Here is a 20,464-nt window from a genome sequence, read left to right as displayed (position 1 = left end):
TGGATCTTATCCCGTCATCCCGAATAAATCCTTCAGCTCCATTCCTTGCCTCCAGGGCTGCAGGATTCTTGGGATGTGATGACTGTCTTCCTCAGTCTTTTCCCGGGACTCCTGGAACCTTTCCCAGACCACAGCTGTCAGAGTGGTCCTCGGCTCATGACCATGACAGCACTCCAGCAGCCGTGACCAACGTCTAGAGGAGGGATGTTCAAGCAGGTGGGGAGCCAGGCTGCCTCCCCCAGGATCTTGGGTTTTCTCTTTTCAAGAACTCTGAAATGCTAAATAAAGGATTCCGGCTACAGAAAACACTCCATTAGTAGTGCTGAAAACCCTATGAGGGTACTTCAACAACTCATACACAATGGAATGAAAAGATACAATTTCTGGAGGAAGGAAAAGGAATCTTTGCTTACAAATCCCTGGAGAGGCAGGCATTTGGCTCCGTGTGTCACAGGGCAGGACCTGGTTTTGAGTCTCTGCTCCAGTTCTTGACCCCAGGTTCCTGCTAATGCAGAGTTTGGGAGGCAACAGTGATGGCTCCAGTAACTGGATTCTGCCCCCGACATGGCAGGCCTGGATTGAGCTCTGAGCTCCTGCCTTTGGCCTAGCCCAGGTGTGGCCATGACAGGCATCTGGGGAGTGAATCGGCTGATGGAAGATATCTTTCTCTCTTGGTTAAAAAAATAAATAAGTGAGAAAACTGTCCGTGGATTTCAGAATCTGCATTGGAATAAATCCATTTAATTCCTTTCTCATGAACTTTCTCAGGTATTCTCGCTATCTGTAAGATTATAGAATCCTGGAAATAACTGCACCCTGGATTTACCTCAGTTTTTTAAACCAAAGGTTTTTTATTTTTGATTCCGTTTTAGACAAATCTCTTGTAAGAATCACAAGAAAGATCATGCACAAATCACATTTTCCCTTTAATACCAAAAGTACAAATTCAATAAAATTTTTAATCACTTTGAAATGATCCAGATGGTTGAAAAAAGGCTGCCTGGATTTTTCCAGTCTGTCATAGAATTTTCTAATCAGTGAGAATCATGCTGATATTGACTATTATTTCCAACCACAAGACAAAAGAGCCTCTGTACATGGAATATGCTGATTTCAGAAAAGTGGCAGTAAGAGACGTGGAAGGGAAGTTGGCTTGAATTTGGGAAGCATCTCCCACTCTTTTCCCCACCCCAGGGTAAGGAAACACCCAGAAGCTTCCAGCAAGTTCCAAGCTGCATGAACCACTCATGTCTTCACAAGCCAGACCTCATTACGACGTCCGTAGGGCTTCATGGGAGGGTCATAGCCAGTGCAGAAGTAGATGTCGCTCCGGTAGGTGGCTGTGCCCTCGAGGGCGGCACGCAGTTGGGAGGCGTGTGCCACGTAATCTGCTTCCTTGGCATAACCGCCAAATTGCCTGAGGATATAAGAGAAAGGACATGACCTTGAAGGAAGAAGGGATCTTACAAACAAAAACCAGGACACTCAACATGCCTAGCATGACAGCACGCTAGAGCATAGAGGGATTTGGCTTTCCTTGTGCCTCAGTTTTCTCATCTGTGACATGGGAACATATCTTCTCTTTCTTGCAAATATATTATAAGCATTAAAATGCCATGGTGGATGTGAAAAATTCTGTTGCAGGGTATGAAGCACAGTTGGCACATACCAAACATGAGTTTCCGGTTCTTTCCTGAAGTGTCCTGTTGAGATGCTGGATTGGCTTTTCCTGAGGGCCATGCCTTCCCTGCTTCTCTCTAGCCCCCTCTGCTGCCCCAGCTGCCTCCACTTCTCTGCCTCTGTCACCAGCCGAAGAAGGCGGAAGGAAAAGGGGGAGTTAGGGTGGAGTTCAAGACCCGTCCACGGCAGTTCCGGGAACTGAACCCACCACAGCATTCACACACAGCCACTGAATAGAGTTCCCTTCCCAAAAAAGGGGATTACTGCTCTGGGCGGCGCCTTCCTCTCCTGGTGGGGCTGTCAGTCACTTCTGAATGTGTCTTCTTCTTTAATTCTGATCCGATTATTTGATTTCATGTCTTTGCTTTGGTGGATTCTTATCTCATAAGAATCTGAAATAAAACCACGGGGAACCTTCAGCTGGCAACAATGGGATGGCCCGAGTGTTTGGGCCCCTGTCACGCATGTGGGAGACCCAGACTGACTGCCAGACTGCTGGCTTGCGCTGGGCCCAGTCCTGGTTTTGAGGACATCTGGGTTTATGACCCAACAGAGAGATGGTCTCTCTGTGTGCATCTCTGATAAAAAACAAAATAAGATTAGAAATTCAACATTTGGAGGCAAGTTGGCTAGTGTGTGTGCACACATGCTAGTTTTGCCACCTCTACTGTAGTGTCTTGGGCAAATTCTTCAATTTCTCTGATTTTCAGGCTCTTTAAAGTTTCATTTATTTTTACTTGAAAGGCAGATTTATAGAGAGAATAGAGACAGAGTCTTCCATCTAGTTGGCTGATTCCCCAAATGGCCACAGTGATTGGCACTGAGTCAATCCAAAGCCAAGAGCTTGTCAAGCTCTCCCGTGTGGATGCAGGGCAAGGACTTGAGCCATCCTCCACTGCTTTCCCAGGCATTAGCAAGGAGCTGGATAGGAAGTGGAGCAACTGAGCCTACAACCAGTGCTCATATGGAATGCCAGTGCTGCAAATGGAGCCTATTCCATCACCTCACTGGCTCCTTTTATTTGTTAACTAGGATGATAATATCAGCAGGCTATTGAAAGATGAAAGGAGAAAAGATGCTGCAACTTCTCAGTGAATGCCTCTCAAGTGGTAAGCTTACAGGAAATGGCAACATCGGCGCTAGCAATGTGGCATAGTGGGTAAAACCACTGTAACACTGGCATTCCATATGGACACTGGTTCATGCTCCTGGCTTTGGCCTGGTCCATCCCTGGTCACTGCAACCATCTAGGGAGTGAATCAATCGGAGAATGGAAAACTTCTGTTTCTCCCTCTCTAACTCTGACTTTCAAATAAACAAATCCTTAAAAAAGCAAGAGGGAAAGAATAGATGGATGGATAGATGGAAGAAAGAAGGGAGGAAGGGAAGGAAGGAATAAACAATAGCTAATTACCATCCCAATTTCCCACAGCATCTTTGGGGCTTTGGGTCCAGGTCCTTCACAGATACCAAAATCTTTGATGCTCTCAGTCTCTTATACAAATCGCACAGTGCATAAATCCAATACATATCTTCTCACATATTTTAATTCCTCTCCAGGTTATGTTTAACACCTAACACAACGTAAATGTTATGCCAATAGTTGTGCTATATTCTTTAGAGAATGAAGACAAGAAAAAAAGGCCTATATATACTTAGTATAGATGCAACATTTTAAAAAATGTTTGTTCGTGGTTGGTGGGCTCTACAGATGCAGAGAGATTGCCTCTGGTTTCTTCTTTCAATTTCTAGTCTCCCAAGACAAGCTGCATGAAGGAAGTTTAGAGTGATAATGTGATCTGACTCCATGAGCAGTTCTCAATTTCTCAAGGAGGACTGCTCTCAAAACCCCATTTTATCTTGTAACCCAACTCCTCACCCCTACTCCCGATCTTGATGCTTTATTTTGCTTTTCTCTTTCTGCTCCATTACAGCAGGATTCTCTGTCTTTGTCCACTGACGCACCCAGAGCACCATCCCCAGTGCCCGACACATGCCAGACACTGCTATGGAATGGACCTTTCCGGGACAAAGCAAAGATGACAGTGTTTAATTCCACTATTGCAGTGAGGGTTTAGGCAGCGTTGTTTGTCCCCGGCTTTACTCACTCATTCAGATAAACATTTAAGCACCTACTGTGGGGACAGTGGTGAAGGCTAACACACAGTCAACAGCAGCCACATTGGAATGAGCCTGACAGCCACTCCAAGCAGTTTGAACCTGACCCTGGATTCAAAGCTGAACACTAAAGAATTTAGGGTGGGGATGGATGCAGTCAGACTGTGATTAGATAGACTGCATGTACTAGTGGCGGAAGAGGACAGGCGAGACAGCAGAGGGGTGAGAGGCACAGCCATGTTTGAGCTCATGAAGGCCGGGACAAGGGAAGATTTGAGAAGTGATCAGACCAAGAGAGATGGAGAGTAGGGGACGCCTCAAGGCTCCTGTTGAGCCTCTAGGTGGCAGCAGATCCTCGGGCTGCAACAGGGGCCAAGGGCTGAGTCACTCTGGAAAGCAGGGGTGCAAGGTGGCTTGTTCATGATTAGGTCCATGGATGTGTTGATAGGTGCATCTGTGAATTATATCCACACAAAGATGTTTTCAAACACTGCTCGTCTTCACTACTCTTAAAGCTAGTATTTATTTTTCACCTACTTTAAAGGCAGAGGGCCCAAGCACTTGAGCCATTGTCTGCTGCCTCCCAGGATACAGCAGCCTGTATCTGAATCTGCATGGGATGTGTGCTCCCAAGTGGGGGTTTCACGTGCCGCACCACAATGCCCACTGCTTCCCCCCAACAACGATCAACTAAATGTCCAGATGTATTTCTGACACTGTGAAAACCTCTTTAGACTTGGGAAAGAATTGGAGTCAGACATGAATTATTTGGGAGAGAAATCTGGGAGTCCCCAGAGAGTAGGTGTTGATGTTAGGCAGGAAGAGAAGTAGCCTGTGTGTGTGTATATAAGGGGCCTGTAGAAAACAAAACACCCATGGAAAGGGGCGTGGCACCCACCTGCCCCAGGCCCCTGCTTCTCCACCCAGCAGCCTTTGTGTTGGCAACAGCCCAGGATTTTACACTGTAAAGTTCTACTTGTACTCCAGCCAACTTTACAGGTGGCCCTAGCCTTCTCTCCCAGGAAAGCACCCCAGGAAAGTCCCCTTTGCCTGGTGCCAAGAGGGCTACCCAGCCTGAGAACACTGGGTAATAAAAACTCAGGAGGAATGTCACCTATCCACGCCTGCCAAACTCTCTGTTCTGGAGAATATTGTGGCAGGGAAGGAGAAATGCCAGGAAGCCCTAGACTCCCAACCCTCAAAGTCTCCCATCTAAATGTAGACTGGAAGCTCGAATGTCGGAAGAGATGCCCATCTGTTCTAAGGGATGCCCTGCTTAATTAAACCTGGCTACCTTGCTTGCTGCTACTCTCTGCCCATGTCTGAAATTCTTTTGTTACAGGAAGACAAGGACCTCTGTTCCAGCCACCTCCTGTAACCCTGGCGCATGGTAAGGAGGGATGTGAGGCACGGCTATTGTGCAAATGAGATCAGAAGTTATGCTCTGGGAGTCCTAATGCCCAGTGGTGGGTGGAGGAAGAGGGACTCCACGAAGGACCTGTCAGAGAGGCAAAAGGAGACCCAGCAGGGTGTGACAGCGAGTGTCATGACTCACCACTGGAAAGAGATCTTCCACCAACTGGTCCCTCAAATGTCCATGAAATCCAAGGCTGGGTTGGGGTAGCAGCCAAGAGCCTGGAACTCCAACCAGATCTCCCACGTGGGTAGCAGGGATGTCAGTACTTGAGCCATCACCTGCTGCCTCTCAGGGTGCGCATCAGCAGGAAGTCGGAACAGAAGGCATAGCTGGCATTCAAGCCATGCACCTTGATATGGGATGTGGGTATCCCATGCAGTGTCTTAGCCACTGTGCCAATGCTGGCCCATACCTGCTCTGGTGTTTAATTTCCAGGCAGACCGAAATCTTTGTAATTAAGTTAAAAATGCCCCTGTTGTTTTATCATGGAAGCAATTTCTTTTTCAAAAAAATATTTGATTTGAGCTACACATAAATGGAGACAGAAAGAGAAGACAGGAGAGTTCCTGTCTTCTGGTTTCCTGCCCAGACAACCATCCCAGCTAGGGATAGACAAGGTCAAAGCCAAGAATTGGGAACTAAATCCAGGTCTCCCATTCCAGCAGCAGGACCTCCACTATTTGAGCAAACACCAGTTGCCTCCCAAGGCCTGCATCAGGAGGCACCTAGAGTTAGGAATGGGAGCCAGGAGTCAAATGCAGGAACTCTGACATGCGCCTTGGCAAATCTGAAGTACTTGACTAAAGACCCAGGCCATCACATAGGAATTTTACTGGAAAATGAACACAGTTCATCCTAATTCCATTTACAGAACTGCACAAACACACCAGAAAATAAAGCCCACCAGGAAGTCAACTCTGCAGTATGCAGGAAGCCCAGTGCTAGGGACCCTCAACTGCTATCATGGGACAAGTAGCTTTCCTCTTCCCTGCCTAGGTTCCTGTGTGCTCAGGGAGGTGACACAGCTCCCACAGCTCTCCCGGTTCACGAGCACGTCTGAGTGTGAGGTCAGGAATGCTCATAAAGTGCTTTGAACTAGGTTTGTAAGCCTGTTAATAGGTCTCCAACTCCCCAGCTTCAAAGAAGTTGTCCTCTAGGGCATTGTATTTTATCTCAGCCAGTGTCAGGACAAAGAATCTGGTTACCATGGAAACAAAGGAATCAAAAACCGTGCGTGCCCTGGATTCCTGAAACACCAAGGGAGTTGATTGAAAAAGGCTGGAAGAGTTGGGGGTGGGGAGAGGGAAGTTGAGGGGGAGGATGACACAGCATTAGCAAGATGCAGCTAACCAAGGGGGGCTCTCATCCAAGGAGGCCAAAAGCCATAATGTGTCATCTTTCAGTGTCTGGTGCAGGCAAGGACGAGAGATAAATACAGGGACTCTGGGCCTGCCCACCCAGCTCTAAAACTTGACACGCAACAGGTCATGCACAGTGGTGGGAGTCAGCTGGGCATGTAACTGTGCAAAGCAAAGGAATCAAGGCAGGAAGTGCCAGGTGCCCACCAACAGGAAAACAGGGAACTGAAGGCACACAACTGGGAATGGTTGGTTCTGACCTAGAACGTGAAGGGGAAGTGTTCCCGGAAGACCTAACCTAAGCCATTATTTTTAAGAATCTTTCTGGATGTTGGCGATGAACAATGTGATAACATCCCTGACCTCCCAACTAGCAAAGACTGGGGAGAGGGTTTCCAAAGAGCTGGATGAGGATGAGCAAAGGTCTGGAAGAGGATGCTGGGTCAGATGAGGTGGGGAGTGGGTTGTTGTGATGTTAGATGGACAGTTGGAGGGGGCTGGGCTGTGTCGTGGCATGCAATAAATGCCATGACATGGAATTCTCACTAGGCTTTCCTGCCTGGTGGGGACTCAAAGTCCACTCACCCCCTCTTCATGGGAAAGGGAAGTTTCATTACCAGCTGGGCTTTGGTCCAAGCCCATTGTGTGCAGAGGTTAGGGCAGGCTGAGGCCCACTGGGGAGTCTTTGTTTTTTTGTTTGTTTTCATTTTACTTGAAAGAGAGAAAAGAAAATCTTCCAACCACTGGCTCATTCCCCAAATGCCCACAATAGCCAGAATGGGACCAGAACAGGGACAGGCTGAAGCCAGGAGCCAGGAGCTCAGTCTGTGTCTCCCACATAAGTGGCTGGGACCCAAGTACTTGAGCACCCCCCGCCCTGCTGGCTCCCCCTGGGTACACTAGCAGAAATCTCGGGTGGAAGCCGAATAAGAACTTGAACCCAGACACTGTAACATGGAACACAGGTGTCTTAACAACTGTGCCAAATGCGCAGCACAAGGGGAGGGGCCATGACATGACTGATCCTGTGCTGGGCTGATGATAGTAAAAGGACATTTTGGAGGGGCGGGGCAAAGGTGGGAGACTGAAATCAGTAGGTCATAGCAGTTGCTCAGGAAAGTGGGGATGAAGATGTGTGGCAGGAAGGATGGGAAGGAAGGGACCTTTGGAGGTGACAGACCTGGGCCAAAAATTAAATGTGGAAGGTGATGAAGTCAGAATTACATGGGAGCTGGTGGGTAGAAGCATGAAGTGACCCTTGGAATATCAGGAAACACAAAGAGGCACCACGTGGGGGAGGGTCTGAGTTCCACGTGGGACACATTGAGGTGGGAGACATTTGGGGAGCTTGATGGAGTGCTGCCTCCTGGGGAGCTGGCAGCGTGAGGTTGCTGCTTGGAGGAAAGGCAGCTCTAAGGGCACTGTTCAGAGTATCACTCATGTGGACATGGTGATGGGAGCCCCTCCAACTCCCAAGGGCTCATGGGACAACTGGTTGCTGGACAAAAATGAAATGGTGACTTTGAGATACAGATCATTCCTATTGGCAGGAGTTTTGGAGGTGGCTTCAAGATTACAAGCACTCAATCAGCGTCTGTCAAATAGACATTCCACCACAGCAGAACCATCACACGTCTCTCCAGGTGGGGTTGGAATGCCCCCCAGCGCAAAGACTTCAATGCCCAGTCAGGTGTCCACTTGTGTCAGATAGATTTTAGTTTTCAGCACAAGTATTCATCCCTGGAGTTGGAGTCGTGGCACAGCACGTTAAGTTACCACCTGTGACACCAGCATCCTGTACAAACACCAGTTCAAGTCCTGGCTGCTCCACTTCAGCTCTAGCTCCTGGCTAATGCCTCTGGTAAAGCAGTAGAAGGTGTTCAAGTACCTGAGCTCCCGACTGCCCTGTGGGAACCTGGATAGAGTTTCAGGCTGCTGGCTTTGACCCGGCTCACCCCTGGCAGTTGTAGTATTTGGGGAGTGAACCAGAGGATGGAAGATCTCTGTGTCTCTGTAACTCTTCCTATTAGAAACACTCCTCTGTATAAGTTCAATCCATGGATACCAGTTCTTGTCTTTGGAAAGACACAATCCTTACCTTGGGACACTGGGCTGAGTTCGCCTTTAGAATGTGTCTCCCTGGTAAGCTGACAGAGACCTTGTTCTCTGTCGTATCTTCAGCACCTACACAGTTGATAAGTACAGAGTAGGTGAACCATGGAATCTACCTCCCCCCCGCCCTTTGGATGAATGAATGGATAGCAGAATGAGCAAATGACATTGGCTTTGTGGTTACATTGTCTGATGGGATCAGGTGTCAGCGGTCAGGGTAGGGAGTGACCAACAGATGGCAGCCAGTGGCAGCTGTAAGAAGGAACCAAGTTGTTCTGGGAGAGGAGTGCAGGGGAACAAGCAACCAAGAGCCTTCTTTCACTCACCCATTCAGCCGCTGCTTACTGAGCACCTAACAGATTTAAGCCAGAGGTCCTGCCTCAGCAAGCTGGCATTCTAGTGGAGGAAGGGATGACAAATAAGTGAACGAAGAATACAACTGCAGAAAAGTGATGCAAAGAAAAAAATAAAGCAGGATTGGCAAACAAGTAGAGGGTTATTTTTGACAAACTGGCCAAGAAAGCCCCTTTTAAATCGAAGTGAGGGAGCCAAGCAAGTTGGTGAGTCAAACTCAATCCTGGGCCCAGTTCCCCATGGCTACAAATGAGTACTGCAGTGATCTAAGAAACTCCGCCAACCCTCACTTCTTTGTTGGCACATGCTAGCTAAAAAATAAGGGAAGTAAAACAGACTTCATTATCACTTTAGAAGTGCTAATGGAATAAGGGAACTATGCCACGATGATCCATGGTCATCAAGATCAATAATAATAGGTAAGACGTGACAAGCCCCTGATGGAGGTACACAGCATTACCTCCTCTCTGTATATCTGACTTTTTAATAAAGATAAAATAAATCTTTAAAAAGAAAAGGTAGGGGAATGGGAGAGACAGGAACTAGGGTGGGATAGGGAGTCAAATCTAAGTAGGAGCTCACTCTCGGGGCCCATCCTGCACTTGGATGCTGTGAGAATAAGGGCTTCCTTAAATCTGTGCTGGAGGTGCCTTGCTATCCCACTGCAGGAAGAGTTCCCTACGTGCTGTGGGAGCGCGTCAGCTGGACGGCCCATACCAGCTGCATTACACAACCTGTCCTCTGGGGGGCCTCGCATCACCTGGCTGAAGACTGCTTAGCAGGGAACCTCACCTTCTCACTGGCTGAAGACTGCCCTTAGCAGGGTACCTCGCCTGGAAAATATGTCCCACCCTAGGCTAAAGAGCAGAATGGTGAAATGATTAAGTTTGGGAATCCCTGAGAGTGGATCAAAACTTTGCCTAGTGCCAGATTACTAGTACAACTCTTTTTCATGAAGTTGTTCTAGAGTGAAATTAACCCCTGCATGTAAGGTTACTACTGGTGGAGATCCCCCCTCCCTAGTTCGGTGCCTGTCACACAGCAGGTTTTTGACAAACGGAGACTCATAAATTATCTAGAACAGATGTAGTTTCTGCAGGCAATAGGGTGTCCAATCATTTGCACCTGCCACTCTATGGTCAAGGGAACATGACCCCATCTGAGGTCCACGAGGCAACACAAGGAAGACATTAGAGTGGGTATATGCTCTACCCAAAGGGCCATGGCCATGAACTTCCTGGAGGAGGTAGGTGATAGCTCAGCTCTGACAGGCACTCCCTGCCTTTCTACAGTGCAGTGGGAGTGGGGAAGGGATGAAACCAGTTACTCCTCTGTCCTACCTGATCTCAAACCACAGCTTGACCTCTGCGTTCTCAGAGGCATCGCCCAGCATAACAGGGTGACGTCTCAACTGTAAGCTGAGGGAACAGCCTCTTGACCAGCAATGTGGCTGTTGGCCAAGGTATTTATTCCAAGAAGATGCCAAAGTTTGTGTGCTATAGTCTAAAAGATGCTAAAGTGAGAAACTGTTCAGATTCAGTATGTCTGCCTTGATTTAAGACCAGAGCTCACTGGCGATGCGCTGGGGAGGAAGGGATGGGAAGCAAGCGTTACGCTGGGATGCTGAGAGCACCACCTGCTTACGTGGAATAGACGGTGATGCTTTCCCGCTCCTCGATCCTGATGCTCTCATCACTGGGGGAGGGTGGGTTGCTCTGAAACTGGTTTGGAATCCGGAACCAGACTTTCAGTTTCTTCTGTAGGGAGCCATCTTCACTGGGGAACACAGCAAAGGAAATAGGGACTGTCAACCCCATCCCGATTCCTGCAAACATAAAAACAAACAGGCAAGGTGGGCATTCGACGTAGTGAATGTTTAGGGATGCAGGACACACGTTCTTCTCGGTCGTCTTCTAAGGCAGTGTTGTTTTGACCTTGCATATTTTAACAATGCATATTTCAGTTATTAAACACTCAGCACTGGGCATTTAGCCTATTGCTGAGGACATCCGTATCATACAGAAGTACCGGGGTTCAAGGCCTTGCTCTAATTCTTGGTTCCAGCTTCCTGCTAACGTGCACCTTGGGAAGCCGCTGGTGAAGGCTCACGTGGCTGAGTTCCTGGCATGCACATGGGAGCCCTGGGATGAGTTCCTGGATCCTAGCATCTGCCGTAGCCCAGTCCCAACCCCAGCCCGGTATCAGCTATTGTGGGCATTCGGGGAGTGAAATAGCAGTTTCACAAACAACTGTATGCATGATTGAAAAATATAGTTAGACATGAATACCTCTTATCTATATACATTCATTGTAGAAGTAAAGTGTTACATTGAGGGAAATTTTTTGGCGATATATGTATCAAGATTGCAGATATAAAGACGCTTCCAACAGTTTATGAAAGTACATCTTACCTCTTATTCTTCCTTAAAGACTTATTTGAAAGGCAGAGCAACCAAAGGAGGAAGAGAGATCTTCCATTCTTTGCTTCACTCCCTAAATGCCCTCAACATCCCGTGATGGGACAGACCTAAGCCGGGAGCCAGGAACTACAATCGAATCTCCTACCTGGGTAGCAGGGGCCCAACTACATTAGCAGGAAGCTGGATTGGAAGTGGAACAGCCAGGACTTGTACTGGCACTCTAAGATGGGTCAAACAACAACTCGACCTACTGTGTCACAAACTGGTCCCAATGTATACTATCTTTTAATTCCACTTTCCATGAACTTTTTTTATGTGTATGAATTATTTCCTACATAAGTATAAATTTTGAGGAAATATTCCAAAATATGGGGAAGTTTTTTGGTAACAGGATATTCACTGCAGAAGAATTTATAATTCCATTAAAAGAGGAATATGTCTATGCAAGTTAATGGGCACGATGCAATGTAACTTACCTATGAAAAACCAAGCCTTAGAAGACAGTAAATAGTTTAAAACATACTAACATGCAAAATATGCGATTGTAGGAATACTAAGATAACATTTCAAAACTTGCTTTTTTGTTAAGATTTATTTATTTTTATTGGAAACGAAGATTTACAGAAAGAAGAAGAGACAGAGGAAGATCTTCCATCTGCTGGTTCACTCCCTAAGTGGTTGCAACGGCTGGAGCTGAGCCAATCTGAAGCCGGGAGCCAGGAGCCTCTTCCGAGTCTCCCACACAGGTACAGGGTCCTAAGACTTTGGGCTGTCCTCAACTGCTTTTCCAGGCCACAGCAGAGAGCTAGATGGGAAGTGGATTTTCTCTAATGAATTTTATGATTTTGCATATAATTTAATCTAAAATATGTAACAACAGTGTTTTTAAAATGATATATTCTTGGTCAATTTATTTTCCAAAGCCTGATTACTTTGGTCCAAGTAGCTTTTACTATATTAATATAAATCTCCAACTTTGTAAATTATCAGCTTGTGACATATCCTAAAATTGAACACAACTCCTTTTCCACCTTGTTTCCTGATCCTTTTGGGGTGCAACTGGCCCAAAGTGCTGACCAAATTAGAAGCTTTCTTTATTAAAACAAGCAAGAGTGGAGCAGGGTTTCCTGCGCGGTGGTCAAGACCCTGCTTTGGGCTGCTTGCATTCCACAGGCCCCTGAGAGTCTCCGCGTCTCATTCCAGCCTCCTGCTGAGTACACCCTGGGAGGCACCAGGTCCTGGCTCAAGTAGTTGGTTCACGTGTAGTTTTAGGATCATGGCCTTGGCTTGGTCCAGCCCTGAGTATTGTGGGCATTTGAGCAGCCGATTGAAGATTTTTTTCTCTCTCTCTGCCCTTCAAATAAAATGAAAATAAATAGGATTTATTTATTTGAATGACAAAGTATTCTCATCTGCTGGCTCGCTCTCTCAGTGCCCACAATGGGCAGGGCTGGGTTTGGCTGAAGGTGGAATTGGGGACCTGATCCATTTGGGTAGCAGGGGAGACTTTGCTGCTGCTTCCTAGGGTGTGTCTTGGAACAGAAGCCAGGGATTCCCACGTGGGATACAGGCATCTTCACTGCTAGGCTAAATTCTTATTCCAAGAGCTAGAGCCACACTCATAATATTTAAACATGGTTTACATGTTAACAGGCACATCTTATGTAAAGTTTCAGGCCTATCATTTTGATAGAGGTGAGCCAGTGTGGATGGTCAAATTGTTAAGACAGGAATCCTCAGACCACCGGCTCCTCCATCCCACTGCCAAAATGAAAGCTGGCACCAGCTACACTCACTGCCCATGGTCTCAGCCTCTGTGCCCAGCAGAATTGGCAGCTGTGGGGCTGGCTCTGGGCATGGCCAGGCTAGGGTGGAGATCTCAAACAAGAATTCAGCTTTGCCCTGTGCTTGTGACGTGGTATATTGTGGATACTTCTTACCTAATCAACCAGTACAAAGATATGGTAAGCACTATGGGAACAAACCAAAAAGTAAAAAGAGTAAAATAGTTTCATACCTGGGAGAAAGCCCTGAATCAGGGATGCTCAGCAGGGACTTCTTAGCAGAAGGCTGGGCTGGGCCAATGTCAAGTTGGCCTTCCGAGAGCTTCCTGCAACAGACTCCTTATGCAAGAGGTTCATGTGCCACCAGAGCAGGTGTGACCGGTGCCTTGTAGCCCCTCCCTTGCACTTTCTGCTGATGAAGTGAGATGGATAAAGTTCACCTCCACGACCAGAGCCATGTACCACAGGGGTACTCACCTTTGTCATTGGTGCCTCCCACATACTTCATGACTTTGGGCATTGCTTCCCGGAGAGCCTCGTCCACAGGCTTGTCCGTCACTTCCACTGTGGCGAACTTCCCCCCTTCACAGGCTCTTTCTTCATAGGAGATGTCTTTCTAGAGACACAGAGAGACACTGCACTTACCAGACACCAAGTGGTAACCTGGGATGCCTTCCAGAAGCAGTAAGAATCCAGCTGCTAGAAGTGTAGCTGTTACCCACCTGGCAGACCTCAGTGTAGTACCCAGCTCCTGGCTTCCACTTGGCCAGCCAAGGTTATGGTGGGCATTTAGGGGAATGAGTCAGAAGATGATAACCTGTTTTGTCTCAAATAAATTATTCTTTTTTTTTTTTTTTTAAGAGTTTTGTTGCCCTAGGTTGGGCAAGTAGGCTTTCCCAAGATTTTTAACACTGAAGATTCTTGACTAGTAAAAGGGGTGTGAGTCCCAGGTGGACATAACGATCCCTAGGGGAGGTTAGGATGATAGGGTCTGGGAATGGTCTGTCTGAACATGCATATTTAATATCTTAGTGTTATATTTGAATGTAAAAATACCTACTGGCTTTGTGATGCAAAACAAGATAAAAAGATGTCAGAGAGACCCGAAGTTCTAAATGCTAATTTCATACTTAAAGGCCCCTTCCTGTGGGGTAGAGGGAATGGCTACAGAACAAGGTTCAAGGGACCACAAACAGGCCTTGGCTTTGGGGCAATATGCCTGCTTGTCCAGAGGGGAGCTGTGAGGTCCTCTAGTTGTAAGTCTGGCTTTCAGAGTGCCTTCTGGAGTAGGCTTCTTTGTTGGCTTGTTTGTTTGAAAGGCAGTGAGACAGAGGGACACAGAGAGACTCTCCATCTGCCTGCCCACTGTCCCAGATGCTCACAGCTGCCGGAGCTGGGCCAGGCCAAGGTCCAGAGTCTGGAACTCCATCTGGGGCCACCAGGTGGGTGACGGGGATCCAGCTACCTGAGCCCTCCCTGGCTGCCCTCAGTGGCAGCCCACCTGTAATGTTGTAAATGCTAGAAGCACTTACTCAGGGAATCACAAACTTGCAGCCGGGGAAGGGATTTTAGAGCTCACTCAGTGTAACCATTTCACCAGAGAGGAAGTGAAGAACCAGAGAGACAGAGTTGCCCAACATGTCATAGTTACTAAGTGGCTTCCCGCCCTCAGACTCCAGGCACATGCCTATTGCAACAGTCTCCTGATGGCTTTTGGGGGTAAAGCAAGCATTTTAACCTCTTTTCTTTAACCTTTATGTTAGTTATTATGGGCAGACACGTGTATGCCCAAGTCAAACTCAGAGCAAGAGTATTAGATGTCACTTCATGGAGTTGATTTTTACATATGGAAAGATCTACTGGAGAAAGGGCCAGTTGGCTCCTTCCTTTGGTCTTCCCATCTTCTATTCATTCAACTACCAACTACTGAGCTACTATGTGCAGAGCATTGTGCCAGATACTCTGATAAAGAGATGAAAATTAGGCAATTTTTCTCTGAGCATTAAAGAGGTGAGGACTGGAGCCAGTGCAATAGCTCCACTGGTTAATCCTTCGTCTACAAGCACTGGCATCCCGTGTGGGTACCGGTTCATGTCCCACCTGCTCCACTCCCCATCCAGTTCCTTGCTTGTGGCCTGGGAAAGCAGTGGAGGATGGCCTAAAGCCTTGGGACCCTGCACCTGTGTGGAAGACCTTAAGGAAGCTGCTGGCTCCTGGCTCCTGGCTGTTGGAGTGAAGCAGCAGATAGATCATTCTGTCTCTCTGTAAATCTTCCTTTCCAATAAAAATAAATAAATCTTAAAAAAAAAAAGGTGAGGACTGTGAGGGCAGTAGGGGAACACAGAGGGGACTACTTAGGGTAATGTTGGGGGCATGGGTGTGTATGTTTATACATCTGGGTGAGCCAACCTAACTCTGACATGCTTACAGGTAGGTTACCTACTGCTTCATTGATTCATGGAATAAACATGATTGAAAACCTTTGCTACGTGCCATGAACTTAAGAGATTAGAATAATCTGGATGGATAATTAGGGTGGTGAGCAGAAACAGACAAATAATTCTGATATGATATAATAACTCCTCTGAAAACCTGAGGAAAGGAGATTCCAGCTGCTGGGGACCCTCAAAAGTAAAAGAAAGGATTCTGACAATGTCATTTGGAGCAAACCAGTTGGGTAGACCACAGCAGGTGAGAGGGCCAGACCCCAGAACTGAAAGGCGGTTTCACAGCCTTTAGCCCAATGATGGTGAGCTGCTTGTAAGCCAATCTACTCCAAATGAGTTCAACTGGCTTCTGTGATCTAAACATAGGCTTTTGCAATGGGCATTTGGCACGGTGGTGAGACCCCACTTGGGAAGCCTCATGTATCTAAGTGCCTGGATTCGAATCTCCACTTTGCTTCTGATTTGTTTCTTATGACTCCTCACCGTGAGAGGCAGAAGGTGACAGCTCAAGCCCTTGGGACCCTGCCACTGCCATGGCAGACGTGGACTGAGGTCTTGGCTCTTGGCCCACTTCCAGCCAGGGTAGGCATTCGGGGAGTGTCCCAGCAGATGCACAATCTCTGTTTCTCTGCATGGCAAGCAAATGAAACTAAATCTATAACTAAAGGACTAAGCAGGTGACAAAAACACAGAGGCATGGCTGAGTCTTGAGTGGGGGCTCTCCTGGTCACAAAGGAGTCAGTGGAAATGGCACAAGTGCTCTGAGCTCTCGGGCGGATGTGCAGCAAAGTGCACTGCGAGGCCTGAATGAGCCAGTTTGCTCCGAGAGCCCTGGTAATAAAACCTATCAGCTGTGAAGGCCTATTCAACTCCTCCTCTTCCTCTCTGTGGACTCTGGAAGCAAGCTGACCCTAGAGCCTCAGGTGTGTGTACATGTGCACAAGACAACAAATCCTCCTAGCACCACTTTGCATGTCCCCCGTCCATCGCGCTTGCTCGCTCACTCTCCCGGAGGCTGACTTGCTTCACTCCAGAAGTTGCATTGGCTAGGTTCTTTCTGCCTGCCTGGGGGGCTGTGGCATTCCTCGTCTGCTACTTCCCTTCCCCACACACTTCTGTAAGGTGTGTTAGTCAACTCTGCGTGACTACAATGAAATACTTCCTGGATAACATCTCCTGGAATGAAGCAGTCACCTTGTGCTAAGCCGGCTGGACCATAGGGCACCATGGGTTGGTTTCACTCATCTATAGACTCTCATTGGAAGCACAGGACCACTGTGACCACTTAGATGTGAGAGATGGATGTCAGAAATGTACCTAGCTCTCCAGGAAGCTCTGTCCACATCTGCAAAGCCAGGGTTGCCTATTTCTGCCGAGCACAGACACCTTAAGTAACGTGTTGATTCTCAACATTTAGCATCCTACATGCATTTCTGGTTACATGGGACATATTTATAGACCGCCTTCATTTCCTCGCTGGCTAGGCTTTCCTTCCAGGTTATACATGAGGACCACAGGCCGGTTATCAACATCCAGTAGGAAGTCAGGTCATGTTCAAGTTCCAGACAAAGGCTTTGCAAGATGCTTCTTCCTGTGGGATTTGCAAGGTCAGTTTTCTTCTATGACCTCTGCTGTGGTGTGTACACCATGGTTTTAGAAGCCTGCTTCTCACTATAGGAAAATATTTATCATAGCAATTAACAGGGTACTTTCTATTCCATTATTCCAGTAGAAAAGCAGGATTCATACCCAGGCTATCGATCCTAATCAATGAGTAAAAGGTTGGACACAATCTGATAAGGAGGTCAGTCAGAACATCAGTTTCGCTCTGAGCAGCCACAAGGCCACCTGATTCAGCACAGACGGCTGTCTATTTGTCTTCCCTGAGCAGGAAAGAAGGCACCTGATAAGGCCTGCAGCCATATGTGCCCCCCGCCCAGCTCCTACAATCAGTCCTGCACACTCCTGCCACCTGGCCCACACAGCATGCTATCCATTTGCCCAGACTCTCTCCAGGACATGAAACATAACTTCAGGGCGAGGTTCTCTTCCAAACAATACATCCTGGCTTTGCATATTAAAGCAGGTTTACAAATATCCGCAAGTATTTCTTTATTACATTAGCATTGCCATTCTTGTCATAGAGTTGAGAAATCTGTGAGTTCAGAGTGGTTGGGCTGACAAGTAACCTATCCAAAATTTCCTGTAAAACTCAGGGGTCCTACTGGATGCTGTTACCCACCCACGTGCTGGGTATTCTGTTGAACCATTTGTAATGGGGGATCTCATTTAAACTTCAAAGCAGTCTACAAAGATAAGAGCTATCATTGTCACTCATGAATAGCTTCAGAGAAGCAAAGTTGCCTGAGACCACATACCTAGTAAGACTGGAGCTGAGTTCTGATATAATGATATTACCATACTTGTAGAGTGCTCAGTTTATAAAATATTTTCATATTTTAGAAATGTAACATAGGAATCCTGGAAAGAGTTTTATACCCATTCAACAGTGTCAGAAACTGAGGCTCATTTGAAATGCATGGTGTACTTCAACCTGACAGCAGAATCACACATTGTCGTAATCCCACCAAATGATGGGGGAGGGTGCCACATCAATCCTCAGGCACCCCATCAGCAACAGGTAACACCATATGCACAAGGGCCTAACAGAACAGAGGCACTATGACTCAAGGAAGTAGTCACACAGATAAAGAAGAGCTGAGAGGCCACACAGGGACAAGGGAGGGAAACTGAGGCTTGTTAGCACCCAATGGGAGACAGAGGAAAGTTGATCGGGCCTACCAGTTAAGACACCCATGTCCCACACGGGAGTGTCTGGGTATGCCTCCTGGACGCAGCACCTGACTCCAACTTCCAGATAACGTACATCTGAGAAAGCTGCAGTAACAGCTCCTGCCACCCACGTGGGAGACCCGGATGGCTTTCTACGTCCAGCCCCAGACATTGCAGATTTGGGAAGTGACTCAGCAGATGGGAATTCTCAGTTTCTCTATGCCTCTCAAGGAAGCAGGTCAGATTCTAGTTTGCCTTACAAACATGGCAGCATTGGTACACATCACTGCCCAGCAATGGAGGCGCCATGCGACCCTTGCTCATGGGGTGCCCTGCTCACTCTGCAAACAGCAGGGGACACTGAGTCAGGGATAGCTGGAGTAACAGGTCTCTCTGGCTCCCTGATTAGTCCAGTCTCATTGGGGACTAGAACTTGCGGTCATCACACTGACCACTGCTCTGGGTACTAGAACAGTCTCTTAACCAATAAGGTCCTGTGATGGGTGGGGGGTTCCATATAGGGTACCTCAAAAAAATTGGTGGGAAAAAAGTTTCTTTGGGTGTAAAAGCTGTTTTAAACCCACACCTAGCTTTCCCATAATACACAATTTCACTAGCATTTCTTAGGAGTTCTTCATTATGCATGGTTTTCAAAATGGTTTCGTGCCAAAAGAAGTTTACATCTTCTTAAAATTAATTGTTATTATTTTAAGAGGCAGAGGAGAGACAGAAAAGGAGAGGGTGCTCCCGTCTGCTGGGCACCCTCCAAATGCAAGACCAGGCTGGGCCAGGCCGGGCCAAGTCCAGCCATCAGGAACTAGGACCAGGCTGTCCACTTGGGCGGCGGTGTCCGCGGCCACCTTCTAGGGTCTGCCTTCAGCTTCTGGGATTAGGAGCCAGAAGTGGTAACCTGTACCCTGACATGGGATGTTGGCCTGCCCGGCAAGAGACTAAATTTGTTTTCACGGGGGCTATCCCAGATGGCCCCGTTGGCATCGGTGTAAATTCAGGGGAACATGCATTTATGCCCTTCTCATCCAGGCACCCAACTCCAGCAGCGCTGGTGGCCAAGGCCACTGCAGCATGCGAGGCTTTTGCCAATGCTCTCGCGCGACCACCTCGCTCCTGCATACCTGTGAGGCCCAGCTGGTGACACACCCTCCGTGGAGGCCCCACCTTCGGCCCCAGGTAGGACCCCCTGCTACCCGCACCTGGGGCATTTACATCTAGGCAGCATCGAACTGGCTCTTCCACATTCAGCTCTCCAGCACTGGGAAGTTTTTGACCCACAAGACCCTAGTCAATTGTTGCTGCATTTAAATGTCTCTCAACAAACTGGGCCGTCTGGGAAGTCTACAGGAACGCATGCGTTCAACAAGTGCTGTACAATTTGCCATGCTGGGGTCCAACCTCCAGCCACTCCTCCCGCCCTCCCCCAAACCCCAGCAAAGCCCCAGGACCCCTGACTTCCCTCTACAGGGGGCCGCGCCCGCGAAAGGACCTGGAACGCACAGGGCGGTCCCTCAGAGTGCCCTGGGTACGACCCTCCTCCAGGCCCCGGCAGCCCTGCGGGCCTACCTTGTCCCCTTTGCTCAGCACCTGCCAAGGCCATGTCTCTACGCTCCCGAACAGGGAGTTCCTGATCATGCCCAACATGTTGTCGCCTGGGCACTGTGGAGGCACCGACAGCTGCGGGGTGCAGGAGCGGAGGGCAGGCGCGGCCTGCAGGGTGAGCAGGGCGGCTGAGGATGGCGGGGCGAGCCGGGGGCGGGGCGAGCCGGGAGGGTGGAGCTAGCCTGGGGGCGGGACGAGCCGGGAGGACTGGGCGGATCGGGAGCGTAAGGGGGTGGGGCGAGCCCAGAGTGTCCGGAGAGCAGGGTAGCTAGAGACAACCTGATTGGTGGGGACGTCTAGTGGGCGGAGCGAATCCGTTTGGCGCGGCAAGCCTGCTGGGACCTGGCCGGACTGATAGACTGGACGA

The 20,464-nt window shown here is 48.3% G+C and overlaps 1 protein-coding gene across 1 annotated transcript; it reads right to left on the bottom strand.

The window, feature by feature from the left end:
- Positions 1–1,148: 1,148 nt before the first annotated feature.
- Positions 1,149–20,243, bottom strand: HEBP1 (heme binding protein 1). The gene is made up of 4 exons (XM_004592576.3): positions 20,062–20,243; positions 13,721–13,859; positions 10,684–10,864; positions 1,149–1,417 (listed from the first exon to the last, which is right to left on the bottom strand). The coding sequence occupies exons 1-4, from the start codon at positions 20,137–20,139 to the stop codon at positions 1,246–1,248; spliced, it is 570 nt and encodes a 189-aa protein (XP_004592633.1). The 5' UTR covers positions 20,140–20,243; the 3' UTR covers positions 1,149–1,245.
- Positions 20,244–20,464: the final 221 nt, after the last annotated feature.

This window comes from Ochotona princeps, chromosome 27, assembly GCF_030435755.1.
Source record: "Ochotona princeps isolate mOchPri1 chromosome 27, mOchPri1.hap1, whole genome shotgun sequence".
In the NCBI taxonomy this organism is placed as follows: domain Eukaryota; kingdom Metazoa; phylum Chordata; class Mammalia; order Lagomorpha; family Ochotonidae; genus Ochotona; species Ochotona princeps.
This window is presented reverse-complemented; position numbering and strand designations above follow the sequence as displayed.